The sequence below is a fragment of the Symphodus melops genome (genome assembly GCF_947650265.1).
Source record: "Symphodus melops genome assembly, chromosome: 6".
Taxonomy (NCBI): domain Eukaryota; kingdom Metazoa; phylum Chordata; class Actinopteri; order Labriformes; family Labridae; genus Symphodus; species Symphodus melops.
In genome coordinates this window covers 21,743,918-21,763,179 of record NC_136696.1, presented here as the reverse complement: position 1 = coordinate 21,763,179, position 19,262 = coordinate 21,743,918, and the positions used below count along the sequence as shown (strand labels likewise).

The 19,262-nt window shown below is 41.9% G+C and overlaps 1 protein-coding gene across 1 annotated transcript in view; it reads left to right on the top strand.

Annotated features, from left to right (window-relative positions):
* Nucleotides 1-19,262, top strand: part of LOC306825888 (A disintegrin and metalloproteinase with thrombospondin motifs 20) — a 79,276-nt gene that overhangs the window by 20,506 nt on the left and 39,508 nt on the right. Inside the window, exons 9-15 of the mRNA XM_079346848.1 lie at nt 1,961-2,107; nt 5,564-5,705; nt 6,238-6,342; nt 15,863-16,008; nt 16,276-16,457; nt 17,178-17,314; nt 18,018-18,135. Of these exons, the coding sequence (XP_079202974.1) occupies nt 1,961-2,107; nt 5,564-5,705; nt 6,238-6,342; nt 15,863-16,008; nt 16,276-16,457; nt 17,178-17,314; nt 18,018-18,135 (977 nt within the window). The remainder of the gene's footprint in view (nt 1-1,960; nt 2,108-5,563; nt 5,706-6,237; nt 6,343-15,862; nt 16,009-16,275; nt 16,458-17,177; nt 17,315-18,017; nt 18,136-19,262) is intronic.

Here is a 19,262-nt window from a genome sequence, read left to right as displayed (position 1 = left end):
AAACTGCTCAAAAATCTTTTGAAGTTTGAACAATTCCAAGTCAAGCTTAATGGATGAAATGACTGGGATTCTCAAAGACGGAGCACTTCATTTGGACGAGTTAGTCTCTGCTGAAGTTCTGTTTGAAGCAGTACCTGCCGACAGTACAGGTTGCTGTGTGAATTCTTTATACCTTAGGTCGTCGTGGCTCCAGCAATATGTTAGTCCAACTGTTATTTATGAACATTTAAGCTCAGGAATCTGTTTTTGTCTTGATGAAAATAAGTGTAGTGGCACGGTATGGCAGTAAGAGAGGGATGCTGTGTTCTGAGTGCTAATGAAAAGAGACTTGACGTAAACACATTCGAGTCAGGATGCCGATAATTAAGTGCAGGGCTGGTACTCTAACACTTAAATTTACTTCAATATTGATCTGTCCCTTGAGAAAGCCGAACAGAGAGCCAGGACCTTCCCTGATATATGACCTAATTACTCTAAAAGGCTCTCCTCAGGGTTCCAGGCCAGTATTCTCATGTGTGCACTCGAGATGTGGCGAGACAAAATCATCATGAGGGGACAGATTGTTTGGAGCTCGTGCTAAATCTTTATTACGGTAATTAAAAAGTCTTCTTGGTTGGGGAAAAGTTTTCAGTTGGTTATTTTTATTCAGACTTGCATGTCACCAGTTGCAGCTGTGCGCCATTAACTAGCAGAGAACAGTTCACATATAAGAGTTGACTTGATGCTGTGAGCATCAACTGACAGTCGGGTGTGTGCGTGTTTGTGCGTGTGTGTGCGCGCGTGTGTGTGTTTGTGCGTGCGTGTGCAGAGCTCATTACTGTGCCAGAGGCTTAATTATTCCCCGGGTGCCTTCAGGGCCTCGGCCCCTGTAGGGTGGGCCTCATGCCAGCCATGCTTGGTCTTGTTTGTGTGCCGGTAAGGATTGACCCTCAGCCACAGTCCAGAGCGCAGCACTGGCCCACATCCTGCTGTAAACATCGGAGAAATCATGCAGCTGCAGGGGTTCCTGTATTTGTATATAAATATATGTTCATGTGCACATGTTTATGGATCCTTGCCAAAACCACAACACCAAACAGGACATGTGCATCGGACTCTACTATTCTGGACACGATCAAGGAAGGAAACGTGCTTTATGAGACAGCTGACTGCAGAGAGACTGGATGAATTCTTTCATTTTCAGATGCTCTGTACCTTATGTACAGCTGTTCTTCTGCAGAGTCGAATGGTCATTGTCACTCGTACTGAAAAAGCTTATTGAAGTTACAGCAGGCAATTTATTTTTCAAAGCACTTTTTATCATTTAGAGTAATGTTCCTTACAAGCCAACAGCTATTTACAGTATAAATGAAATGCTTTGACCACGAGAGAAAGAAAAACAGCCGACAGCTGTGGCTCGTGCAGGCCTGTAAAATGTAAATCCAATCATTTCATTTCCGCTTAATGATCCATTATTAATGAACAAGTAACTTTTTTTTTATCTACAAGTTCCTTAAGTAGCTTTATAAGCAGATCTATCAAACATTTTTGATCTCTAGTTCACAACTATGCACATGCATTGAGTAAAGATCTGTTGCTTTCTGAACCCTTCAAAGACATGTTTCACAATTTGTTCCACTCACAATTTATCTGAAACATGTAGTTATAGAGATTTGTATGCTGTCACATGATCTGTTATTTTTGAGTTTCCTTGTTTTGAATCACTTGATGAGTGTTTGAAGATAACGCTTCAGTGGGGATGGTTTTAACAAAGAGACACAAAACACACAAAACAACAAGTATAAGGAGTGTTTCAATACTCTGTGGGTGAGCCCCTGTTCAAAAAGACCGAACACATACGTCGTGACATTTATCTGCCTTGCTAGGACTAAGGTATTAGGCAGCTGATAATCACTTTGTGTGTGCTGAAATATCCCTCTTTCTATCTCTAACCCATCCTCCCCTTCTTTTTTTGCTTCAGGTTTAACATGCCTCATGATGACAATCCAAAGTGTAAGGAGTCGGGCATGAAGCACCAGTATCACGTCATGGCTCCCACGCTCAACTACGACACCAATCCCTGGTCCTGGTCCAAGTGCAGCCGCAAGTACATCACAGAGTTCCTAGAGTACGTACCAGCTCGCCTTCCTGTTTCAAGTCCTGTTCTAGCCAAATATTATGGCTGCATTCCATTCCCCAGCCCTATTTCCTTGAATCTTCAGGTGTTTTGCTGTGTTTTTGGATCAAGTGGTACTGGTCATCTAGCCCTTTGGATGGCCCTCCAACTCTTTGCATGCAGAGTCCAAACTGAGTGGTTGAAGAAAATTCCCAGAATGCTTTAAAGCAGAAGCATTGCAACTCAGTGCGTGGCTAAAGATGCAGGGAAAGAAGCCCACATGTTCCCGAATAAGCATTCACAAATATCTTAATTTAATTAACAAGAGAAGACATTATTAGCTCATTTAAACATTTAAAAAAAAAAAAAGCATTTCAGAAAAAAATTGGCATGGATTGTGTCAACAGAACATTTTGATCTGTGCATTTATTTCCATGACACTTACCTCAGCCTCTAAAAGTATGTCATGATGAGTAGTGTCCCATTTGTAATAATGTCATTTCAACACCTGCCCCACTTCCCTGTCTCAGCTTCTCTTACAGTATTCATAGGGCATGGTTTAGATTTGGGATAAGGCCTAAGACATCCACATTTAAAGAGTGCCATTAACTTTTACTTATTATGTGGCCCCAAACAAAATGCTTCTACGTCTCTTGCTTTATACTACATCGGCAGGTCAGTGCAGTGTAAACTGTGCCGGGTTGTTATTGCCTGGTGTTGAAAGAGTATTTCCTTTTTGAATCGGGGGGACTTCCTCGGCTGACCCCAGCGATGGATATTCTGCAGCTCCCTCAGCCGTCTCTCCACTCAGACAGACAGAGCCATGCTGTCAAGACGCTGGGCAAACAGTAATCTACTCACTAGCCTGCTTTCCACTGCGAAACCTGTAACACGGGGCAACGGCTCATTCAGCAACTTCTGGTGAAAGAGTTCCCTTTAAGATGGCGAAATGTAACTTATAATTAGATCTTCCCTGGACGGGACCCTTCAACCTTTGTCTCCTTTTCCTCTGTTAATTGTGAAGGCCTTTACAAAGGACAGTGTTGTTGATCTGATGCATCTTGAGAGCGCACTGTTACGAGACTTTACAAGATAGTGCTTCACATAGTTTCCAGCCAGCGGTGAACTATGCATGGAGTGGTGGAAACGTTGTGAATCTCCTCATTTCTTGAACTCGGACTATCGGCTATGTTTGCAGACCAGGTTGATTTTGATGTCTTTAAACCCAATGAGATACGTAACAAACTATGCCGTTATGAAAAGAGTCGCTGTATATCAGTGTGGGAGCCGCAGCGGTGGGAAAGACCCCTGAAGTGTGTAGTCAAAGTGCTTTTAAAATCTGTCTCCAGCCAACAATGAGAAGCATTGATTCAAACTAGCACTTCTGCAGCACTACTCATGCTCAGTGGGCTGACCTGGTCAAGTACGTCAGTGTTTTGACTGCCTTACCTCCTTGAGAAGCAAATTCAATCGGCACCCCTCTCCATCAGTTTAACAAACGAAAGGCCGCGCCACCTCTCAACGTAGCTTTTTTCAAAAGCAATGTTGAGTACTCCCCTCAACTACTCCCCCTCCTTATCTCACTGCTGCGGTAATAATGTGCACCGGACTCCCACCGCTGAAAGCTGATGAAAAGTGTCCTGTTGTTGGGCAGTTTTATTACGAGTCAACCGCTACATAGAGCAGCCATTCTTTCCTCGTCCTGGCACTGTGCTGTTTGATGTAGGCCACGAGATCCCAAATTACAAAACCGAAATCAAATCTTTGAACAGAATGTCATTGTTGTGTTTGCTGAGGGGTCAAATCACACAAAATGAGCCCAACCACTCAGACAGCAAAACTCCCACGTGACAACATTTTGAGGGTAAATTCAATCTCTCATTTTTCTTAATAAAATCAAGATGGATCTTTGTGTACTGCATGTTCCTCCAAATTCAACTATCATTATCTTGTTGTGTATCTCTATGTACAATAATGGTTACATGCTGTTGGACACAAAACTCTGAAAGGACAGCATTGCTACAGAATTCCCTCACTGTTTGATCAAACACTGTGTACAGTGATACTCTGTGGCATTTAGACCTCTCCATCTGATGTATAAGTAGACTTCTTGCACCGCCTGTAGAGGGAAACCCAGTATATGGAAACTATTATTGTGTAGTATCTTATGACATCACACAACAGCCAACTATATGTCGGTTTATAAATAAACTCAGATTCAAGATTTCCAATGGCTGCCAGATGTGGACTCTGCACATCTGCCAGAAAAGAGGTCCTGCATCCTCACAGGCGATGTTCCAAACAGAAAAGATGTTTAATTTAGAAACTGACCACACTGACCCCTTCTCCATCTGTCTGCCTGTCGGGGTTTTAATAATCATTCCATTACAGGTTTCAGGACCCTGATTACACAGATGACCAACTGCTGAAAGATGTTGCAATATGGGACTGTCTGTCTGATTCTTTGACAGGCTGCTTTTACACTGCTGTAATATTGTACTACCCTGCCTCCCAGTGCTTTGTGCTGCAGGTTTTTTTTTTTTTTTTTACATCATGAATGGAAATGAAATGGGAAAGAAACGAAGTGACGGTAACTCGTGATAATCCTGGGTAATTATTGGCCTGTCACATCAGCTGTTACTGTATAGAACAGGTGTTTTGGCTGCTCAATCCTGGATTAAAATGTGTCAAAGAGATGCAGACATGTCATGTAATTACACATCTATACATGTCTCCCCCACCAGTGTCCTTTTTTTTTTTTTAGGTAAACAGGATAAAAGAGTTGATCCTTTGAGGCTCGGCTCACTCTGCTAACATGTTTGACTTGTGTCTTTTCACAAGCGTCAAGGGTGATGATTTGATATGCAGGCTTTTGGCGCATACATTCATCCCAGCTGTGCTTTTGTTGCCTCTGTCTCTGCGTCACGGCTCAGGGTGTGGCTGAGTTACAGCACAATCTGTCATTATACTGCAATGCTGGTGCCGGCACTGATTTATGTAACCTAATCGAGGTGCTTTATGATTCCAAATTCTCCTGTTTACAGTGAAATATACGTTGGATTCAAATGTTTTCAGCATGCATATTCTTTTCCGCGTGTATCAAAATGCTGTCTTATTCAGTCTGTGGCGCCTGACTCCAGTTTCATGGTGACAGTATTTACTAACAGGCCATTGAGGGGAAGTGATATCAGTCTCTGTGTTAAGTAACTTCACAGACCACCCACAGGGGAGAACACATCAGAGTCTGATCACACACAATGACACAGAAGTGTTTGCTCAGCTCACATGACAGATTATGACATATGTTCATACTTTTGGGGGTCAGAGAATATTGGATTTTCTTGAAAATATCAATGCCATAAAAGTTTGTGCACGTGAGTGTGCATCTATTTGTCTGTACACACACAGTTGTACTATTGTATGCTTTCCAGTTATTTCATTCTTAATGACTGTTTTCTGTTCTTTTAGTACGGGCTATGGTGAGTGCCTCCTCGATGAGCCTGTCAGTAGGACATATGAGCTGCCCACCCTCCTTCCGGGTCAAATCTACAATGCCAACAGACAATGTGAACTGATGTTTGGACCAGGTTCTCAAATTTGCCCTTACATGGTAGGTTGGCAAGCAAACCACACTGCAAAGTAAAAAAGTGAAGCTATCAGGTGGGGGTAGATCTGAGATGGTAGACGGTCCCCTCAGAAATACAGAAGAACCTTGATTTTATTAACCTTGACACATCAAACAGTTATAAACTAACAGATGAACCATGGTCAGGCTTTATTACAATTCATTGCAATATACATTGAATCTGTTTATTCCCATGTGGAATGTACAACATGCACTTTAACTAAAAGAAGAAGGTTCAGCTCAGCCTGTTGAATACACAGAAATATATTTAAACCAGATGGTGGACAATTAGCATCTTGCACATGTCTAGAATATGTGCAGTCAAAAACAACAGCAACAACACATTAAAATGTACGATAAGTTCTACAGTGTCAACTGAGTCAAAGACAAGAAATATGAAATATGTTACACAGTATGTTTCGCATTTGTGTTTTGCACTCGCATATTAAAGATTGGCTCTTCTTCTTGTCAGCTTTAATACTTTACTGCTACTGCTAATTGTATTTCTCCTCTACAGAAACAGTGCAAGAGGCTGTGGTGTACAAGTGCCGAGGGGGACCATAAAGGATGTCGCACACAGCACATGCCACTTGCTGATGGGACCGACTGTGGACATGGAATGGTAATTCAATCTACATGTGCATGTGTGTTGATTAATGAACACAAAGGAGTTAGATTCCCTATGGTAAAAATGCAAACACTTTTTAAGTAGACTTACATGTTGTGGTTCCCCAGTTGATGTTCAAAGCTTGTTAGTTATGGAACATAGTTGTAAGTCCAATAGATGGACTATAAAACATGGATGGGGTCTCAGTGACTCCAATAGTTGGTTACAGAAGAGTTGCTTACACGAAGCACTGTTGGAAATGCTATATCAACCTATGTGTCTGTCAGTCTAGTAACAGGCAAAGATTTGGTATTGAGGCGGATCTTAAGCCTCCTAGCAAACAGCTGCAACGCCCCCATCTGTCAGTCTAACCAACCGCACCCCAAATTAAACAAATGTATGAAAACCTTTTAGGCTTACTATTATCAAAACAGATGTGTTTTTAAAAACTTCACCCTTTGTGCAGTATTTGCGAATATAGAAATTTTGCTTCAGCCTTCAATGGATACGAAAGGCACAACACTTTTTTTTTTTGCACTTCTTCATGGCTTCTGTCTTCGACACCGAAGCTAGCCGCTCGGTCTTCAAACAACCACAGTGAAGTTGTTCCACATTTGCTCTTACTCTTTCTCATAAACTCAGAACAAAATCTCCTCGTTCATTGTTGTGGAATGAAGTGCATATTGAGTATTTCCCAAGAAACCTTCCATCTTCTTTTTATGGGTTAACTTTGCATTTGATCGACAGCCTGTAACACCATGATTAAATGAAGCCCACCCATCCAGTACTTGAAGCAGAGTTTAATAAAAAACATAAGAAATTGTTTCCAGCTACAATGAAACAAGATTACGTTATAACAAAATATGCGTCAGATTGAGATTGATCATTGCAGCACTTAATGTATTTCTTCTGTCACTTAATAAGCATGGTTGTCTTTGCTAGCCTTGTTGTATTTTAGACAAACTTCATTAGCTGACACAACCCAAACCACCCATGCAGTGCCGCTTTGAATCTTGATTCCTTTCCCTTTTAGTTCACTTCCTCTACCAAGAAACAGGAATAATTTATCATCCATTACTCTCCTGCCTACATTCTTCTTGCAGAAGCCCATGTAAATGTGGTCAGGTGATGGCTCTTGCTAGAAAGTTGAAGCTTTTCCCTCAGTGTTGTTACAGGGCCCCAACCCCCATTAGCCTACATGTTCTCCTCACTCTGGGATGCTATGCTAATTAGGGCTGAGACGGCAGGTCAGTCACTGAGGATACGAGGGAAGAAGAGCTGGAGGGGGGTGGCGGCAGAGGGAGAAAGAGAGAAAGAGGAAAGAAAAGGGAGACAGAGGGGGTTAAAAAGAGGGACAGAGAATCTTGAGAGGGAAAGGTGAAGACGTAGGCCCTTTGAAAGAGGATGCCGCCCGCCGTTCACAGCTGAGTCACCTTGTTGTGAACCCATGACCCTAAAACCTCTTTAAAAGGCGGGTGAGTGGGTCAGTGGTCAGGCCGTAACAGAGCCCAGTCTGAGACAAGCCAGTGCATTCACAAAAGGCCTCACATCAGTGATTCCATCGAGCAGGAGGCGGGAGGAAAGGAGGGAGGAGGAGTGAGGAGGAAGTACAAGGGGATGAGGATGAGATGGGCTGGTGTTTAAGATTCGAAACGTGTATGAGAGGAGAGAGAGCAAGCATGAGAGAGAGAGAGAGAGAGAGAGGGAGGGAGGGTTCTCTTCTCTCCTTAACCTTTTGACCTCCAGGAGTCTTTTGCAGTGTGGGCCCATGTATTTCTAATATCCCTCATATCCTTTCATCTGTCTCCATCTCCCTCCTCACCATGTTAGGTCCTGGATCAGCCCTGTCTGTTGAGGAGAGGTTAACAGGGGATAGCTAACATCTTAATCCAACTACAACAACCAGACTAAACAGAAAGAGTCCTGGGACCTAAGTTCCCATACCGCTCACAGCCTGTATGTAGGAGTACCTTTGAGTTCTGATGTTAGTTTAATTACACTGAGTGGTTTTGTTTAACAAGCTACGAACCCTTAAAAAGATTTTAGCTAACTTAGCTTAATCAACTGATGTCTAGTCTTTACTGTTACCCTGTAAATATTGACATTACACAGGCTTAAAGAGACAAACATGAACACGAAGCTTGAATTAGATTAAAAGAGAATTAGCGTACTCTGAGAAGCAGAAGTTAGGTCATATACAGCCTAAGAATTTGAAGTAATAAGCCACTTCATATTGAAATAAAGGTAATGTAAAGACCATAACATGGTTGTGAAACAATTTAGGCAAATGGTTACATGCTAATGAATGAACGCTTTTTGATTTTTAGCAGGGCCCCTGTGTTTGCTATGATCACCTCTTGGTTAGCATACCAGCCATAGCAAATCACATGAGGAGTGTTTTCTAAAATATTTTTCTGTCTGCAACATTTTCATCAAAGGGTCTTCAGGCAAAGCATTATTGTAAGCTAAATGCTAACTGAAGCTTATATTTAACCTAAATCTACTTGAATGTTGTTGGGTTTTTTTCATTTTAGTTTAGCTTCTTCTTAGCATACTAGCAATTGCAAATAATCGGATAATACAAAGTTATGTTGAGGTTTATGGGAGTGTTGTGAACATCCAGATTTCTTTTCCGAATACCTATTCTCACAAATTCTCTAACAGGTTCGATAATAATAATTTAAAAAAAGTTTGCCTTAAAATGGCATTAAAAGGAATATCAATAAATCGCAAATGCTATTGGGATTCATCCTCAGAATCCCTTGTGCAAAATTTCACACTACTTAATCCTTAAGTGAATATTTCCATAACAGACGAACATAATGTTGTAGTTCATAGAGCCATGCTGCTCGCCATGCAAAAAGTCATATGCAATCTTTAGGCGGTTGTTATTTTCTATATGAACAAAAAACAAGACAGTCTCCTTTATGTCTTTGTGTGTGTGTGTGTGTGTGTGTGTGTGTGTGTGTGTGTGTGTGTGCAGAGGCACCACCTTTGTTTGTAGTATCGAGGGCCCAGTTTCATCTTCATGCAGGGGGCTGTTTGAAGTAGCGTGAGTTGAAAGAGAGGGGGACCCTGCCCCGACAATCACATGCCCACACAAGAACTCTTTTATGTGGTATTTTGGTATGATGTGTTTGTATGTGTGCGATTGTGTTTGTGTTCATCCTCAAAGTCTGATGAGTCTTCTTGATCCTTTTGTGTCTGTATCCTATAGATTTTTCAGTGTCTCACTTGATGCCTCTCTTGCATTCGTCCATCTCTTTATCCTGACAAGCATAGTGTGTTTTCTATCAAACTTTTTTCATACTCATTTCTTCTTCTTTCCTCAAAGAAGTCATGTGGTTCAGGTTGAAGAGTCTAGGGTCGAGCTCATGGCTCTAAGGTGTCTGAGGGAGGGTGTGTGTATGTGTCTGTAGGGGAGGTGTCTGATCTGGAGGATTACACCCATGGCCTCTATGGGGGGAAACTAGCAGCAGGTATTTTCTAAGCAACCCAACTCCCCCTTAAAGGTTGTATTTTGCGGCGTATCATTAGACCAAGAACCTGCTATGTCACTCTTAGTGATAACACAGGAAATATTACGAACGTTTAGCTGTCACCTCTTGTGCCTGTGCTCTCTGGGTCGAGTTTTTGTTCAAGCAAGTTATGAAACAAAGCTGTGACCGCATCGGGTAATTGAGGTCAGTGCCCAAAAAGTGGGAGACAGGCACGTCCACTCAATGACGAGTGAAAATGTTTGTTTACAAGTGAGTTAAAATAGGGCAACAGGCAATGCAGGGTTCATGGGTAGTTTTTCTCCCTCTCTGTTTCCTTCTTCTCCAACTCTCTCTGCTTCTCTCTTCTTCTATCCTCTCTCCCTCGTTCTCGTCTTCCCTCACCGTTGCTCAACAGGCCCTTTCACAGGGCGCCGAAGTGAGTAATGCGGTCACATGACCTCTTGGCGGCGCGTCTGTCATCCGGTTCAGTGGGCCGTGCACTAACAAGGGCATCCCATCACTTGTTGTCTATAAATACCGCCACCACCCTCCCACCTCCCCCCTCCCCTCCATCCTCTCTTCTCCTGCTCTTTTTTCCTTAACCCCCCTATTCGGTCCCTCTCACTCCTCAAAAGGATCCTGCCTGTGCACGTATGTGTGGGTCTGTTTTAACTGTGTTTGCAAAGACGCCAGTTTTATGTGTGCTGCATTTCAATTTTTTTTAAATGTCGTTTAAGTGAAAAACACATGCTCGTGCTTTTTTTCGAGTGTGTGTACAACAACAGGCCAAACACAGGGGGGCTGTTTGACCCTGTATCTACTATCCTATTTTAAAGATCCCTGCCGTGCGTCACAACATTTAACTGCTCACTGGATGGTAGAGCGAAAGATGTGGCAACGTCTCTTGGATAAACAGATTTGTTTTGTTCTTCAACTCTTTATATTTCTCTTTTTTTCTTTTCATTTGATTGTCAGCTTTAAAAAGTTGGCCTGACTTAAGGCTCCCTTGAAAGACATTTTTTGAAAACGTAATATCCAAGTGTTTTTGATTTCTTTGAATATGATGACCGCAGGACAAGCTTTTCTTTTAGTACTTTTCAAACCCCAAAAGACTTTCCCAGATACTCTTAATAGGGACTTAATTGAGTGGTTAGTGTACTTGAGTAAACGGGAAGTTGTTTTTGATTTCCTGAACATTCCTGGAACAAGAATGACGACCTGCTCTGGTTTCAGCCAATTAGAGTGAGATAGTTAGGTCTTGAAAAGTGAAGCCAGGGCAGAATGGAGTCTGTTGGCGGAGGCGATGAGTGTTGGCTAGAGCTGCCTGGCAGCCTGACAGACTTGTCGTACGATGCTGGGATGTGTGTGTGTGTTTGTGTTTGTGTCCGTGCGTGTGCCTGTACTGGAACTAGGGTTTGTGAGACTGGTATCAGTATCACTCTAAGCTAATCTCTGGATACTTGCAGGATGTTGCCACTTTGATTTGCCATCATCACACATATCTGTGGATTTGGGTTAACAAGAGGATTGTTGTTATAGCATTCACATAGTTTGCTGATGGCATTACTGTGTCCGCTCAGCAGTGAGTGGAGGTTTTTCTTTGTTGGCCAAGAAAAAGAAGGATGTTTCTGCATGATTATATTGTTGTCTCAAAATACAGAAACTATGCATATAATACATAAAATAAAATTAGTTTCAGTGGAGTATGGAAGAAAATGTTAAAAATTACAAAATGAACTCCCTTTTGGAAACACAATAAAAATCATCTAACATGTATTAAGCTTTACAAACTTGTTATGCTAACATTTTAGGGTGCAATTGTCCTTCATTATATCTAGCAAACATGGAACAGCAATAATGTAACCATTAAGTTGTTCTTACTTGAAACATTTAAAGTTTTTTTAATTATGCAAGCTCATGAAAATCTGAAAATGTTTTTCTTTTTGTCAACAACTAGCGTAACGAACCAATTTTTGCTAGTTTCTAGCAAGAATTTTCCTTGAAACAGTTGAAAAGTCTGAACTGGTTTTTGTTTTTAGATTGTTGACATAAAGTCAGTAAAGTCAGCTAGTATATAATGTTAATGTAGTCATAACTACTTTCTATGTGCTACTATTAAAACTTCAATAATGTAAAGATGTACTGTATCTGTAACTGTGATCGGCCATCAGGAGCAGGTTGTTATTGGTTATTGGGACAGCTTAATAAAATGTATATTGTGCATTGTTTGCCAGTATTTATCAAAATTTCATAAAGGACAACAATCAAACTATATTAGGCAGCTAATGTGCTTTCCTCCAATTCATTCAAATGAAATTTCACTAAGTGACAGATCTCATGTTATTAAAAAAGATGATCATCCAAATTGCAAGAAAATGTACAAGTGCAATTTTAAGATTGAGAGGCACATGTATCTCAGTTGTACAAAGTGGATGCTGATACGCGAGAAATACTGACAGTAAAAGTGTCTCTGAAGTGCACATGAATGGAACAGCTGATAGGGCCAACCTACTCATTCTCTCTAATGACAACCCTTACACTTCAGGGAAGATATGTAGGAAGGAGAGTTCACAGGTGGTGGAAAAACAGGGAAAGAAACACAGTTAGGTTATGGAGACAGAACGGGTTGGTCGGGGTCGCGGTTGCATCATGTTTTCTTTCTTGCTTTCTCTTGTTTAAGGTTCCTTCCTCCTGGTCATTTCTCATCCACCTGTCTTCACACCCTTTCAACACAAAGGACAGAGGAAATATGGAATGTGTCACTTCACTGAAAAATGTTTGTGTAAATCCAGTTAATGATAAAAAAAACAAAACCTGTCATTTAAATATTTGGCTGCAGGGAATCTCTTAGAGCATAGGCCTCTCACCTGTAGGTCAAGTTGCTGACACTGGAGAGTGAATAATGTCTTATTGAAAATGTGCCAATTTCACACATAACACACTGACCAGATGTTTCCTCTTATTTAAAATTGCAATCGGTTTTTAATCATGCATTCTGGATTGGACAGAAGACCAATCACAAACACCCAACAGGACAAGGCCAAAGTGAACTGTGAACTCCAAGCCATGAGAAAGACAGTGCAACATGAAAGATGATGCCTTTTGGAAATGGCCGTGTTAAAATGAAAGGGCTTTTTAAATCAGTCCTCTGCCTTCTCATTCGTGCTGTGATGTATGGCTTGGGTTCAGAAATGAGGTGCTCTCTACAACAGTTTCCTGGCAATTACAGGGCGCTCACTTCCAAAACCAGGCAGCTGAGGAGCCCAGAGCAGATGCTGCTGCCCTTAGACACTGTTACCACTGTGGGGGTGAACATGTAGGTAACTACTCTCTGTGGCTGAGTTGGTTAGACTTGATTTAGTTTGTTTGTGTGAGATTTATAAGCAAAGAGGCAAAAGCATTTTATGTTGATGTGTTTTCCCTTTGTGCACTATATGTGAATGTGTATCTGTGCACGATGCATGCATGTGATACAGTATATGTGTATGCACATGTCCTGGTATGAGTTGGTGAGTCAGCGTGTGCCTCTGCAAAATTCCTAATTTGAAACACATGCTAGTCACAGCTGGACAGGTTTCTCTCACAAGACCTCCAAATGTCTCACACAGTTCAGATTCAGACAATCCTTCGAGGAAAGACTTTGCCCGTGTCCTTAATGCTGTTTTGAGCTTTGCCAAGCCTGACTCTCACCTCACCCATGGGTGTGTTTGTGCACTTCAGAAAGAGAGGCTAATTGGAATTGAGCGTGGCCCCCAGATGCCTTCAGACTCTCAGCAATCACTCTCACACTTGACACACATTCACACGTGCACGCATACACTCACACAAAGAGTCATGTGCATACACACACACACACACACACACACACACAACAAACACACACACACACACACACACACACATACATCATCTCACACAGATGTTTTTTTTTCCTTCCAACCTCCCCTTTCCTTCTTTCTTCTTTTCACCCACATCACCTTTTCAAGCAAAACAAAACGGTTGTAAACACAGGGTGCCAGTGGGGGGAGTGGAATGCCTCAGAGGCTTACACAGGCTTTGGTCCTCTCTGACAGACAGTCCGCCTTGTGTTTGACAGTTCCTTGGGTCCTGCAGCCTGGGTGCACTGTGGTGGTCCCTGTGTGGCCCTTGCAGTTTCCCATAAGGGGATAAGGGGGATGGGTGGCGGGGGATAGGATGTATAGAAGAGATGCTCAGGTCTGGGTTGACAGTGTATAGTTAAAGGTGGGGGTTAGGAAAGGGCTTTATTAGGGAGATCGTTCAAGAAAGAAAAAAAAATCGTAACAATTCAAAAAACTCCTTTTTATTCAGTCTGAGAGGATGTTGCTCAACCAAAAAGAACCAGCACCTGTTTGCCCTTTCTCTGTGTGAAAGCTATTTCAACTGATGTGGATGTTTTATCACATTCCTCTCAGTGCCTTTATTTGAATTATTCTCCAAAGCCATTGTTAGAGCTCCAACAGTATTATCAGTGCTTGAAGTTTGCATGTGCTGTGGAATCAGAGATAATTAAAAAAAAAGAAAAAAAAGAAAAAAGCCAGAACTGTTACTCAAACCAGGTCTGGATCACAGAAATGTTTGTGGCTTGTTTAGTTTGTACCCTGCAGCTGTTAACACCTGTCTGTCATTGTGCACAGACTTTACACTCCATCATTAGCCTCACTAGTGTGTAACACACACACGCAAACTCAGGTCAGGATAGCAGAGGTAGCGGTGCCAAGTTTGTGTGTATGACTTTGTACTTTTGCAGGTGTTCATCGAAGGGTACGGCTGCATGTTGTGTATTTTTGTAAATGCAACTCTCCAGAAGAGCCGTAGTCCAGGAGATGACTTTGATTGATATCCTAAATGTATGAACTTAATTATAAGAAACCACTGAAGCAGATCTCTCAGTGTTGTCTTAAAAAGAAGCTGACTTAGATTGTTTTATCTAAATGTCTAGGCCCTGCATTTCTCAAAATGAAAGTATTAACTTGTGCACCAAATTCACAGACCAAACTCTTTAAGTGAAAGTTGAAAATGTCGTCGTCCCCCTCAGAGCATCCTGCCTTTCAGGTTTAAAGCCGTGTACCTGTGTAGATGAAAAGTTGAACATAGACGAGGGAGTTCCTGATGTGAAGCCAGTAATGAACTTTATTCCTCCTGTTATCACAACTCTAGAGTTTCCTTATCACGGTGCCACTGCTCCCCGTGCCTGTGTGCCCGGACGGCTGGGCTACGTACCCAGACAGACGCCGTCCTGTCCCGCATTCTTTCAGTGAACAGGACCCTCCGATATCTTAGTCACTGAGAAGGGGATTTGGTTACACACAAAGGGAAATGAGCCAGCCTTCTTTTGCTTATGAAAGCAGTGTTAGCACGTCTTGCCAAAGGTTGGTTCGTGGGTACAAACGGGTTGATACCAGGCGCCACCTTTTCTGCGTCGTTAAGGGCCTACTATATATATGTTTATATATATATATATATATATATATATATATATATAAATCTCTCATTATGTTTTTTGTCTTTCTCAAATCTGTTCCTCTGTTGTGTTTGGCATAACACCTTTTTTTCTTTCATATATTACTTGTCTGCTTTTTCTCTATGTCCATCTTGTTAATTTTGAGAATTGCTTTATGAGAGTTAGACAAGAACACCGTGAAATACATCATGTAGATAGTTGACAATCAGGAACATATTGCAGTATGAAAGTATTAAAATCTCTGGCTTCACTCGTTGGCTCGTTGCGTCTTTACTGTCTTCCATCCGCTCTATTTCTGTCCCTTTTCAAGTTGTTTCCTCCCTCTCCCATTTCTCTTTGGACAGCTGGAGGTGCTGGACTCCTTCCAGGAGGGTAAACAAAAGCAGAATTAGGATTTCTTTTTAAATTTAGTCTGAGACCTAAACAGAGGATTAAGAAGGCAAAGGCGAACACCACTCCCAGCTGAGCATTCACTCATTTTACCTTGTAGAGCCATGTCTCTGTTTGTCCTCAGGACTGCACTCGTGGTTTTAAACATGACGTATATCTGTGTCTTTGTTTTTCTCACATGCAGTACTGCAGACACGGGATGTGTGTAAACAAGGAGCTAGACCTGCAGCCTGTCCACGGGGAGTGGGGTCCCTGGGGGCCGTACAGCGCTTGCTCCAGGTCTTGTGGTGGGGGAACCCGGAGCACACACAGAGACTGCAACAAGCCTGAGTAAGAAAAAAATCAAACAGTTTTGACTGGTGAAGCCGTTAAAGGCGATACATTTATGTAAGACCAGTAAGAGACTAATGGAAAAGAGCAGTCATGCCTGGATGAAAGATGTAAACAAGCTAGAGTGAACAAACCTGTGTGTCTTTTGAAGCGAAAGTCAGTGAAAGCTGATTTCAGTAATGTCGCTTGAAATGTAAACAAAGTGGACATCAAGTCCTCAAGCGGCAGTCAAACCAATACCGACATTTCTTTCATCACTTTTTTCAGGCCCAGAAATGGAGGGAAGTTCTGTGTGGGTCGCAGGATGAAATTCCGCTCCTGCAACACTGAGCCATGTCCGCGAGGACGGAAGGACTTCCGCGAGGAGCAGTGTTCTCAGTTTGACGGCAAGCACTTCAACATCAACGGTCTACCTCCCACCGTCCGCTGGGTCCCCAAGTACAGCGGCAGTGAGTACAGTAATCCTTCACATGTCATGTTTTGGTCACTTGTGCTCGCGACCGAAAAAGGATACTACTGACTAACAACAATGTAACAGAGTTAAACCAGCGCTTCAGTGTGTTTGGTGAATTGACTTTAAAAGCTGAGTTGGTCTCGCTTTAGGGGATCACTTTTTCTGCGCACGGGGGTATTAATGGACTTTTTTGATTCCGTGGCTTGTTTACATCTAAATTATGAGTTTGTTGGATATGGAAGCCAAAACATGCAATGCTGTGAAGAATGGTCAAGCACATTTGTGTATTCATCGATGTAGTGAGAAGATAGAGGATCTGACAATGAGTTGAATGTGTTGAAGCACAGAGCGTCCATATGAACCTGTTAGCAGCACTCGTTCCCCGCTGCCCAGCTACATCAGTGAATAACATCTGGCAAAGACCGTCATGTCTGAGTTACTGCAAGTGATTCATTCATTTAATTGAACAGTGCCAGTGCAATATCAGATACTAAGTGTTTCTTCAAACAACAGATAGAAATTTGGCTGCTTTCGAGCAAGAGTCAGCGGAACTTTGGGGAGATCAAAAAAGTGGCGTTTTAAGTTTGTTTTATTTCCTCAGTATGGGCAAGTTTCATCTTGTTATTAAGAAGGATTTATATCTTACTAAGCTCATAATAGATCTAATGAGCTTTTGTCCAACTTCTTCCACTCTTTGTTTTCTTTCTCCACCCAGTACTAATGAAGGATCGCTGTAAACTCTTCTGCCGGGTTGCTGGGACTACGGCGTACTATCAGCTGAAGGACCGTGTCATCGACGGCACACCATGCGGGACAGACACTTTCGACATCTGCGTTCAAGGCCTCTGCAGGGTATACCAGGCTTTTTGTTATGTACTCATGTGAACACACGCACAGACACACACACACACACACACACACACACACACATACGCACACAAACGTGAGCTTCAACATGAACAGCTTTATCTGAACTCCTTCTTACACTATCATGATGTTGTACGTCGTGTGTTTACTCGAGTCAAAGACACATTTTGACTGTTGAAAAAACAAAATCAACACAATCGGTCTCAGTCACACTTAACATGAGTCATTGTTTAAAAATCACTGGAAAGGGAGAAAGCTTGAGTTTTGAGTGTTTGTAGGTCACAATCATTAACCTCTGAAAAAATAAATAAATATATATATATATATATATATATATATAGTCAAAATGAAAATTTGAAAAATAAAATGAACTTTAACATCCGTTATTAACTGAGAGGAAAGAAGATAGACAAAAATAAAAGAAAGGAGACATTAACAAAGTCACAAAGTGATAAATATAAAGTAGTGAACTAAGTGCTGAAGTGAATTTCAAATTTCATCAGTATATCAACAGTATTCCTTATTTAGTCTAAATACAGACAGGTAGGCTTTTGATTTTTACATGTTAATTGCTGATCTGTTATAATCAGTGTGAATATCATAAGGAGTAGTGGGGGGTTAATGTTAGCATGCAAAGCACAGTGTGTCACATTATATCACTCTACTTTTCTTTTCTATGCCTCTTCAGCAAGCAGGCTGCGACCACGTTCTCAACTCGAAGGCCCGGAACGACAAGTGCGGGGTGTGTGGCGGGGACAACTCGTCGTGTAAAACCCTGGCAGGGACCTTCAATGATGCTCAGTATGGTGAGTCCTGCCTCTCAGATTACATGTGAGATACACTGATACTGTAGATGACTGTTGACAAAAAAGGTGGTGGTAAATATGCTATATGTCAACAGCTGAACTATCTGATACACACACAGTAAACATAGAACTTCTCATGTGACTCCAACATGCTTGTTTTAGACTCTGATGTCATGTCTGGTTGTGTTTAAATATATTACACGAAATGTTCAGCAACAATGTGTGCTTCAGCCAAATTTGGGGAAAAGCAGAAAAACAATTTTCGCAAAAGCTTTCGCGACTGATTAATTCAGCCATCTCACTGTGTCAGGTCTTTTTGATAGCAAAAACAAATCTAACATCATCCCTTTGAACTGTCCTTTATGCGGAGCTCCGATGCGAGCCAACTGCTGATTGCATCCAATCCCTTTTAGCTCTGGGCAGCAAAACAGAGGAAGCATTAGCATAAAAGCCCTGGGTGTGGCCTCGGTTATGTTTTCACCACATTAGTTTGACGCTGAGCTTTAGTGTCTCAATTCAGCTGCTTTCTTTCTGAGCTCTGCTGGCTAGGGGTGCACAGTCTTAGGAACCAATTGTTGTACAGAACCAAATGAAACACTGTCCTAAGCCTTGGAAACCTGGCTTGTGCCTCAATAAAGAGGAAACAAGTTGGAGTGCAGCCAGGGAAGGAAGTCTCTCTGCTCCTGGGCCCGCGTCACCTTGTTGTCCTTTTCTGTTTGATGTGTCTCTATTTCTTTGTCCTTTCCCGTTGTTACCCTGTATTATTCTTGTGTGTAAATGAAGAAAATGAATTCCCATTCAATCAATTAATCATTTAAATCCTTCCCCATGTGTGCGGAGGCTGTGGTACTCCAAGTGGGCAGCTTGGGTTTGAGTCTGACCTGCGGCTTCTTTCACGCATGTCGTTCCCGATCTCTCTCTCTCTCCTTTATTTCTGAATCTATCCACTCTCTGAAAAAAAAGGGAAAAAAAAGCCCAAGCCCAAAAATAAAAATCTTTAAGAAAAAAAGTGCAATCTGGAACCCGTGGTTGAGCCTTGATAAATGGATCGTGTTTGTGTTGGTTTTGTCGTCCCCCTGTGGCCAAAGCAGTCACTCGTATAGCTTTGCTAATTTTTGTCCTGTTCA